Source organism: Babylonia areolata, chromosome 14, assembly GCF_041734735.1.
Source record: "Babylonia areolata isolate BAREFJ2019XMU chromosome 14, ASM4173473v1, whole genome shotgun sequence".
NCBI lineage: Eukaryota > Metazoa > Mollusca > Gastropoda > Neogastropoda > Buccinidae > Babylonia > Babylonia areolata.
In genome coordinates this window covers 6333725-6344395 of record NC_134889.1, presented here as the reverse complement: position 1 = coordinate 6344395, position 10671 = coordinate 6333725, and the positions used below count along the sequence as shown (strand labels likewise).

Sequence of the window (10671 nt, the reverse complement as noted above, 5' to 3'; positions counted from 1 at the left end):
TTCAAATCAGTTTTCAGAATAATACAAAGACTTGTTTGTATGAAGTATTATGAATAATGAGGAGAAGAAGAAGAAGAAGAAGAAGAAGAAATGCCCTTGGGTAAAAAGTGGTTGTAAAATAGAGGGTGATGAATAAAGTGTTGTTTTTTATCATGTTTTCATTGCTTCAGCCAGTAGTGATCCTGTATCCAATAGAACTCCTATGATTCTGTAAAAGTCTCTAGAAAGCAAATGTACATGCGCACACACAAAAACACACACACACTCTCTCTCTCTCTCTTCCTCCCCTCTTTCTCCCCCATCTCTGTCTCTCTCTTTCTGTCTTGCATCTCTCTCTCCTTCTGTCGATCTCTGACTCAATGACGCTCTCTCTCTCTCTCTCTCTCTCTCTCTCTCTCTCTCTCTTTCTCTCTGTCTTTGTGTCTCTGTCTCTGTCTCTGTCTATCCCTGCCTCTCTTTCTACTGTAGACTTTGTAATGATACTGAATAATCCATACTTTACTGTTACACACAGAGCATTACTTGTTTCATGAGCAAAGCAAAAACATGTGCACGGACACACACACACACACACACACACACACACACACACACACACACAGCCTCTGTATATCTATCTCACACATGCACACAGTTTATCTTTTCTCCATTTATTCACATTCAGCATGGATTATCTCTGTGATCAGCTGGTTTTTCACTGACAGTGACAGAATGGTTATATTCCTCAACCTGCTCTTTCCATCAATATGTAAGATTGTGTGTGTGTGTGTGTGTGTGTGTGTGTGTGTGTGTGAGGGAGAGATTGAGAGAGAGAGAAGGAGAGAGGGAGAGAGCATGTGTGCAAGCACATACTTACATGCAGGCATGCATGTACATGTGTGCTTTCATGAGAGTGAGAGAGAGGTATGCTGACACAAGCATCATACTTGTTTATTGAATAAACACACTTGTAGACATGGAAAAATGGATTTTTCTTTTCCCCTCTGTTTGCCAGTTATTAGTTCTGTTTTTGCAGCTACAATTTTTTTTTTTAAGGTATATTTTATCATACCACATCATTCAATACTTAGTCCATGCTAAGTCATTTCATACCGAGTCAGTCCATACCAAGTCCGTCCATGCCACATAAGTCTATACCACTTCAGTCCAAACCAAATCAGTTCATGCCAAGTCAGTCCATGCCAAGTCCATCCATACCAAATCAGTTCATGCCAAGTCAGTCCATGCCAAGTCCATCCATACCAAATCAGTCCATACCAAGTCAGTCCATACCAAATCAGCCCATACCTTATCAGTCCATACCAAATCAGTCTATACCACATCAGCCTATGGCAAGTCAGTCTATACCAAGTCAGTCTATACCACATCAGCCCGTACCAAGTCAGTCCATGCCATATCAGTTCGTATCACATCAGCCCATGCCAAGTAGTCTATGCCGAGTCAGTCCATACCAAGTTAGTTCTTACATCAGTCCATGCCAAGTCTGTCCATACCACACACAAGTCCGACCATACCATAACAGAACCAAATCAGTCCATGCCAAGTCAGTCCATACCAAATCAGTCCATATCAAGTCAGTCAATGCCACATCCGCCTATACCAAGACAGTCCATACCACATCTGCCCATACCAAGTCAGTCCATACTAAATCAGCCCATACCAAGTCAGTCCATGCCACACCAGTCCATACCACATCAGTTCATACCAAGTCAGTCCATACCAGAGCAGTCCATACCAAGTCAGCTCATACTGAATCAGTCCAAACCCAGTCCAAACCAAGTCAGTCCATGCCACATCAGTCCATACCAAGTCAATCCATACCAGATCATTCCTTACCAAGTCAGTCCATACTAAATCAGTCCAAACCCAGTCCAAACCAAGTCAGTCCATGCCACATCAGTGCCATACCAAGTCAATCCATACCAAATCATTCCGTACCAAGTCAGTCCGTACTAAATCAGTCCAAACCCTGTCCAAACCAGGTTGGTCCATGCTACATCAGTTCATTCCAAGTCAGTCCATACTAAATCAGTCCATACCAAGTATTCTAACTGATGCTTTCCATCTGTTTGCCACTCCACAGGCGCCGGTCCAGCTGAGAGCCCTTCCTCTTGATGGCAGACGGAGGCAGGGCCAGACAATCCGGGTCAAGGCCAGCACCTTCGCATAGGTCAACGGTCACCACTGCTGCTTCTGCCGGGGACGTGGGGAGGTCAAGGACAGGGCAGGGGTCATGGACATTGCTGCTGACGGGGTGCGGGAGGAGGAGAATGGAGAGGGGGAGGGGAGGGTCGGAGGGAACCCGGTGTCCAACCTGTGTGATGAGGAGCTGAGGCTTCTGGCCAAGCTGGAGGAGGCCAACAGGTGAGAGAGATTTTTACCTGGCTGTGCTGGTCCACAGGTGAGAAGCAGGCATGAAATTAAGCACAAAAGACCAGCTAACAGAGTCATATGCATTTTTTTCAAAATCTAGACTTAAAAGTAATCCTGGCAGATTATAACTGTTCAGTTATGTAATTAAATCAAATATACAAGTTATTTTCTTTGTAATGTATTTACGTGCTTACTGCTCACTATGCCTTCAGTCATGAGGATCAGCACTGAAGAACCATCACTAGGACCCCAGGTGTGCTTCCTTCAGGGTCTTGAATTCTCCTGTCCACTGTTCTGCGCCAGGTGTTCTTGGGTCTTCCTCTCTTGCGTCTACTTTCTGGTGTCCACTGAAGGGCTGTCTGAGCGATGCTGCCATGCTTTTCTTTGCATGACGTGTGCAATCCATTTCCACCACCTTCTCATGATGATGGTCTCCATGTTCTTGTGACTACACGTGGTGAACAGTTGTTGTTTGGAGGTGGTACTGGGCCAGAAGATTTGCAGGATTCTTTGGAGGGTTTTTTTTTGTGTGTGTGTGTGGAAGGTTGACAGATTCGCAGGATTCTTTTGAGTTTTTTTTGGTGTGGAAGGTTGACAGATTCGCAGGATTCTTTTGAGGTTGTTTTGGTGCGGAAGGTTGACAGATTCTCAGGATTCTTTTGAGGTTGTTTTGGTGTGGAAGGTTGACAGATTCGCAGGATTCTTTTGAGGTTTTTTTGGTGCGGAAGGTTGACAGATTCACAGGATTCTTTTGAGGTTTTTTTGGTGTGGAAGGTTGACAGATTCTCAGGATTCTTTTGAGGTTTTTTTGGTGTGGAAGGTTGACAGATTCACAGGATTTTTTAGAGGTATATTTTTTTGTGTGTGGAAGGTTGACAACTTCTTTATATCACTCTGTCATCCTCCAGCATTCTGAGCCACAGAGTAGGGTGGAAAGTGCACAATTCTCAGCATGGTGTCGGTGCTGACCTGGGGGGGGGGTGGGGGGGGAGGGATCTCCACATGTTGTTCAGCATTCTGAAGGTGATTCCAGCTTTGCTGAGACGGCTCAAGGATCATACAATGTTATCATTATTTTCCTTTTTTTTTCTTCTTTTCAGTGTAATAAAAGATTATGGAGCAAGGTGACAGAATGGACAAGACACTCATCTGTCAGTTCAGTGTCCATGAGAGTCAGTCAGGGTTGGAATCTGACTGTCGCCGTTTCTCCCAAGTTTGACCAGAAAATCAAACTGAGCATCTGGTCATTTGAATGAGACTATAAACCATGGTCCTGTGTGCAGCACGCACTTGGTGCACTGAAAAAGAACCCATGGCAACAAAAGTGTTGTTCTCTGGCAAAACTCTGTAGAAAGAATCCACTCGGACATGTATGCAAATATACACGCATGCACTTCAAGGCCTGACTAGCTTGTTGGGTTATGCTACTGTCAGGCATCTGCCAAGCAGGTGTGGTGTAGCGTATATAGATCTGTCTGATCGCACTGACACTTCCTTGAGAAACTGAAACTGTAATGAAAGAATGATGATAAGAAATAAATTAAAGAATGATAATGCACTTTCCCTCCCCACCCGACAGGAAGCTGGAGATGGACCAGAAGTCGTGCCCCACCCTGGTGACCGGCACAGCCAACTCCGCACAGCCCGCCACAAGCCCCGCCCACCCCACCGCCGCTAGCCCCTCCCACTCCCGCAAGGGTTCTGAAGCCAGCGTGGTCTCCTCCAACTCCTCCACCAGTCAGTTCAGCAACCAGCTCTCCTACGATGGAGACGAAGGTGAGACTATGTTGCAGAACACATTATTGCACAACTCTGAATGTAAGAATGAAGCGCACTTGTATGTTTTGACGGTTTCACTGTTGTGCTGAGGTTGGTGGTGTGAAACCGTCTTCTTTTTCTTTTTTCTTTTTTTCAAACATTTTTATTCAATTTTTACATTGTTGAACACACACACAGAGAAACAAAAAGAAGTACTACTACCACTACTACTACTACTACTACTACTACTACTACTACTACTACTAGTAATAATAACACAACCACAAGAATATGCTGGCAAAGATCAATGAATCAAGATCAAATATAAGGTCGCCGGGCGCAGTCTAAGGAATCCGATAAATTGTAGGTTGTCAACCTCACAATAGATGACACATATGTGGCCATACTTTCTTTCTTTGTGGGCTGCAGCTCCCACATTCACTCATATGTACACGAGTGGGCATTTACGTGAATGACGGTTTTTACCCCCACCATGTAGGCAGCCATACTCCGTTTTCAGGGGTGTGCATGCTGGATATGTTCTTGTTTCCATAACCCACCAAATGCTGACATGGATTACAGGATCTTTAACGTGCGTATTTGACCTTCTGCTTCTGAGTATACACGAAAGGGTTTCAGGCGCAAGCAGGGCTGCACATATGCTGACCCGAGAGATTGGAAAAATCTCCGCCCTTTACCCATCAGGCACCATTACCGAGATTGAACCTGGGAACCTCAGATTAAAAGTCCATTGCTTTAAACACTCGGCTATTGCACCCGTCATGAAACCGTCTTCTTCTTCTTCTTCTTCTGCGTTCACTCGTATGCACACGAGTGGGCTTTTACGTGTATGACCGTTTTTACCCCGCCATGTAGGCAGCCATACTCCGTTTTCGGGGGTGTGCATGCTGGGTATGTTCTTGTTTCCATAACCCACCGAACGCTGACATGGATTACAGGATCTTTAACGTGCGTATTTGAGCTTCTGCTTGCATATACACACGAAGGGGGTTCAGGCACTGGCAGGTCTGCACATATGTTGACCTGGGAGATCGTAAAAATCTCCACCCTTTACCCACCAGGCGCCGTCACCGTGATTCGAACCCGGGAACCGCAGATTAAAAGTCCGTCGCTTTAAACACTCGGCTATTGCACCTGTTGTGAAACCGTCAAAATATACAAATAAGTTCTGGTGTTGATTCTGATTAAGGTACTTTGTTCATTCTACGTGTACCCAGAATCAGAGAGCCTTTATCTGTGAAGACTGGGTCATTGTCAGTATGTGGCGATTTGATAAAGGTGTGCATTTGCTAAGGTGTGCAAACAGGTGTGCATTTGATTAAGTGTGCAAGCAGGTGTGTATTTGCTCAGGTGAGCAAACAGGTGTGTCTTTACTAAGGTGTGAAAATAGGTGTAAATTTACTAAGGTATGCAAACAGATATGTATCTTCTGAGTTGTACAAATAGGTGTTCATTTACTAAGGTTTGCAAACAGGTATATACTGAGGTGTGCAAACAGATGTGTATCTGCTGAGGTGTATAGATAGGTGTTCATTTACTGAGGTTTGCAAACAGGTATTTATTGAGGTGTGCAAACAGGTGTTAGTTTGCTAAGGTGTGCAAACAGATGTGTATTTGCTGAGGTCTGTAAATAGGTATTTATTTACTAGGGTTTACAAACAGGTGTTTACTAAGATGTGCAAACAGGTGTGAGTTTGCTAAGGTGTATAAACAAGTATTTACTTTCTAAGGTTTGCAAACAGGTTATTTACTAAGGTGTGCAAACAGGTGTGAGTTTGCTGAGGTGTACAGACAGGTGTGTGTTTTAATCAATGATAGCTTCTACTTTCACTGAGTTGAATATGCTGTGTGTGCCACTGAGAAGACTGGGACTGCCGCCCATTGTATGGTGACACTGTGTGTGTGTGTTTGTGTGTGTGTGTGTGTGTGTGTGTGTGTGTGTGTGCGTGCGTGTGGTGTGTGTGTGTGTGTGTGTGTGTGTGTGAGTGTGTGTGTGTTTGTGTGTGTGTGTGCATCCCTAAGTGTATGTGTGTGTGCACATGCTTGTGTATGTATGTATTTGTGTGTGTGTGTGTGTGTGTGTGTGTGTGTGTGTGGTGTGTTTGTACATGTGTGTGCATGTGTTGTATACTAATTGTTGGTGTGACAAATTTCTTCTCTTTGTCATCTTCCCTTCATCCTGCCTCCCCCTTCCTAGCACATTGATCCCCCATACCACCTCCTTCACCACCATCACCACCACCACTATCACCACCACCACCACCATTGCCATCACCACCACCTCCGTCACTACCATCAACATCACCACTATCACCACCACCATTACCATCACCACCACCTCCGTCATCACCATCAGCACCACCTCCGTCACCACCACCTCTACTACAACCACCACTGCCACCACTACCACTACAATCACCATCACCATCATCACCATCACCTCCACCACCATCACCACCACCATTACCATCACACCACCACCATCACCACCACCACCACCACCATCACCATCACCATCACCACCACCACCACCACCACCACCACCACTACCACTACCACTACCACAATCACCATCACCGTCACCACCACCACCTCCATTACCATCACACCACCACCATCAGCATAACCTCCCTCCCTCCTCCCATTCTTCTACAAACCTATCACTTTACCCCCTCCTCCCCCCCCTCCCCTAACCCCCCTCTCCACTCCCTCCCTCCATAGAGTAGTGATGTATGAACAAAAACCCAACCAACAAACAAACAAAACAGATCAGTGTGTCCATGTTTGGTGTGGCCAGACAGGAGCAGAAGAAGAAGAACAGACTCGGGATCTCTTCTTGCCATTGATTGTGAAAGAGAAAAGAGACGAGAGTTGTTTTCCTACAGAGAGGGCCGCTCTGCTCATTGTCTCCCATCGGTTCTGGGTCATGTGTGTGTGGATGGGAAGGACGGTTTGGTCTGGTTCGGTTCGGTCTGGTTACTTAGGGAGGCGCCATAGCGTTCGGACAAATTTTGTATACGCTACACCACATCTGCTAGGCAGATGCCTGACCTGCAGCGTAACCCAACGCAATTAGTCAGGCCTTGAGAAAAACAAAACAAAACAAAACCAAACATACATAAATCATCAAATTAATCTATGAATAAATTAGAATAAGTGAATAAATCTAAAACTAGAATAAGATGAAAATAAGTAAGCAAATAGATAGAGAAATAAAATGAAATGTAAAATAAAAAGGGAAAAAAACAACATGAAAGCAAATAGATATAAATAAACACACAGACATGCATGCACACACACACACTGGCACATACACACGCATACACACGCATACACGCACGAACGTGCACAACAGATATGTGGATGGGACGGACGGGGTGACAGGAACACTGATCAACAGGCTGCGCCCTGGCTTGCTCGCCTGGTAACTAGGAACATTATTGATCTATTGGGGTTGGATGGTCTGGTGATCAGGCTCATTTGTTTGGTACTGCACGTTATTGTCAGTATTGTCTGTGGGGTTGTGTGTGTGTGTATGTGTGAGTGGGGGGAGGAGTGGTGTGTGTGTGTGTGTGTGTGTGGGTGTGTGTGAGTGTATTTGTGTGTGACCGTACTGTGTATGTGTGGTTCTGCATGTGCGTCACTATAAGCGTATTGTGTGTGTGTGTGGGGGATGAAGGAGAGGAAGGGGTAAAGGTTCACTGTGTGTGTGTGTGTGTGTGTGTGTGTGTGTGTGTGTGTGTGTGTGCTTGCTTGCATGTACACTGGCAGAACCAGCAAACTGCACACTGCTCAGACATTTTCTTCAGTTACGTACAACATGCACTTCAAATTCACTCAGAGATAGAGGGAGGGAGAAAGAGAGAGAGGGAGAGAGGGGAGGGGGAGAGAAGAGAGAGAGAGAGTTGGAGAGAGAGGGAGGGAGAGAGAGAGAGGGGGGAGAGAGAGAGAGAGAGAGAGAGTTGTGGGCATATTGGGTGGTGGACAGGTCAGACACTCCCACTTTTAGGCCGTGGTTATACTGAACCGTGCCAAACGCGCCGCACGTTTTGCGGCGCAAATTGCGCGTTCGGTTTCAGGAAAATCCTTCTCTGGGCTTACTGGGGACGGGTGAATGTGGTTATGCTGAGCCGTCTTGGACCCGTAAATTTTACGCCGCGTTTTGCACGGTCGTGCAAACCGAGCGCACGCGGCCGCACGGGTGAAAAGGGACTAAACTCGTGCTTGATTTTTTGGTTAAATAACGACACTTCCTTTCCAACATGGACGACGAGAGGTTGATCGCTGCAGTGAGGATTCGAACTTTTATCTATAACAAAGACGACAAGAACCACTGGTTTCATTCTAAAATACGCCACGAATTTCTCTTCATCACTCCATAGCTGGGGCATAAGATGATGATATGCGCCATGAAGGTGTCGCACTTTGTTGATGGGATGAACGGCAAATCGACGATTTCTTCTGCCCAATTGTTTTTTTCTCCACCACCACCACAAAAGCAGCTTCTTCTTTCTCGTTAGCGCCATTTTCTCATATGTATGTGCCTGTTTCCGCGGGTATTGCATCAGCGCAAGCAAAACCTGCGGCGTGTGTGGTACGGTTCAGCATAACCACATGCGCCGCTTAATTTGCGCCGTAAAACGTGCGGCGTGTGTTGCACGGTTCAGTATAACCACGGCCTTAGAAGGGAAGAGTTCCTGTTTGCTACATTACAGCAGCACTAAAGTTAGCATGCTTACTCACTGCTCTGTCTTTGTCTCTAAATGCACACATACACACGCACGCACACACGAACATATGCACGCACACACACAACACACACGCACAACACACACAACACACACACATACACACAAACACACACACACACACATACACACACGCACAGAGAGGTTTCGATATCAGACGTTTTTCACTTGATAAAGAAACAACCAGTCAGAACAGAAAAAATAACATTTATCTGCTGAATTTGCACTGAAATGGTATTAATTGTCAGAACATTGCACATTTTGCCAAATGACAGGATCCCAAATTGCATCAATCCTTTAAATACACGGGATCCCAAATCACATCAAAGATCCCAAATGCATTGATCCTTCAGCTACACAGTATCCCAAATTACATCAATCTTTTAACTACACTGGATCCCAAATTACATCAATCCTTTAACTACACTGGATCCCAAATTACATCAATCTTTTAACTACACAGGATCCCCAATCACATCAAAGATCCCAAATGCATCTCTCTCTCTCTCCCCCCCTCTCTCTCCCTCCCTCTCTCTCCAACTCTCTCTCTCTCTTCTCCCCCCTCCCCTCTCTCCCTCTGTCTCTCTCCCCCTCCCTCTATCTCTCTATGTGAACACAGGATCCCAAATTACATCAATCCTTTAACTGCACTGGATCCCAAATTACATCAATCCTTTAACTACACTGGATCCCAAATTACACCACTCCTTTAAATACACAGGATCCCAAATCACATCAAAGATCCCAAATGCATTGATCCTTTAACTGCACAGGATCCCAGATTACATCAATCCATTAACTACACTGGATCCCAAATTACATCAATCCTTTAACCACACTGGATCCCAAATTACATCAGTCCTTAAAATACACAGGATCCCAAATCACATCAAAGATCCCAGATGCATTGATCCTTCAACTACACAGGATCCCAAATCACATCAAAGATCCCAAATGCATTGATCCTTCAACTACACAGGATCCAAAATTACATCAGTCCTTTAACTACACAGGACCCCAAATTACATCAATCCTTTAACTACACAGGATTCCAAATTACATCAGTCCTTTAACTACACAGGATCCCAAATTACATCAATCCTTTAACTACACTGGATCCCAAATTACATCAGTCCTTTAACTACACAGGATCCCAAATCACATGGATCCTTTAACTACAACAGGATCCCAGTGTGACAGAACTGAATGAATAAAAGTGGAGATGAACCCAGTTGACCGTGGTGATTTTTTGTTTGTTTGTTCTTGTTTGGTTGTTTTTTTGTTGTTGTTTTTTTGGGTGGGGAGAGTGGGGGCGGAGGCAAAGGGGTTGGGAGTTGTGCGGTATTTTGATTCTTCCTCTGTCAATTTTTGGAACAGGAGGTGTGGGAGTGGCGACTCTTCTTCTTCTTCTTCTGTACGTGCATGTGGCAGTTCACTTGTTGACTTGTATAGATCTACAAAAGAGTTTGGTTGGTTTTTTTTGCATGTATACTGTTTTTATACTACATGCGTACTTATGTTTTACGGGGTGTGCAGACTCAGTATGTTTATGTTTCCATAAACAACTGGATGCTGATGTGGATTGGTAGGATCTTTTCCTCTTTTGTGTTTGTGTGAGCGTAACACAGAGAAGGTGTGAGTGTAACACAGAGAAGGTGTGAACATGACACAGAGAAGGTGTGAGCTTGACACAGAGAAGGTGTGAGCTTGACACAGAAGGTGTGAACATGACACAGAGAAGGTGTGAACATGACACAGAGAAGGTGTGGGC

General features: G+C 45.0%; 1 protein-coding gene across 6 annotated transcripts in view; it reads left to right on the top strand.

Annotated features, from left to right (window-relative positions):
* The window catches only part of LOC143289772 (EVI5-like protein), an 82054-nt gene that overhangs the window by 12546 nt on the left and 58837 nt on the right, over positions 1 to 10671 (top strand). For all 6 annotated transcript variants that reach the window (XR_013056275.1, XM_076598891.1, XM_076598892.1 and 3 more), the window contains exons 2-3: positions 2084 to 2364; positions 3953 to 4149. Coding sequence is in view for 5 of the 6 variants with exons in the window: in XM_076598891.1 (XP_076455006.1) it covers positions 2234 to 2364; positions 3953 to 4149 (328 nt within the window). In the remaining variant the exon portion in view is untranslated. The remainder of the gene's footprint in view (positions 1 to 2083; positions 2365 to 3952; positions 4150 to 10671) is intronic.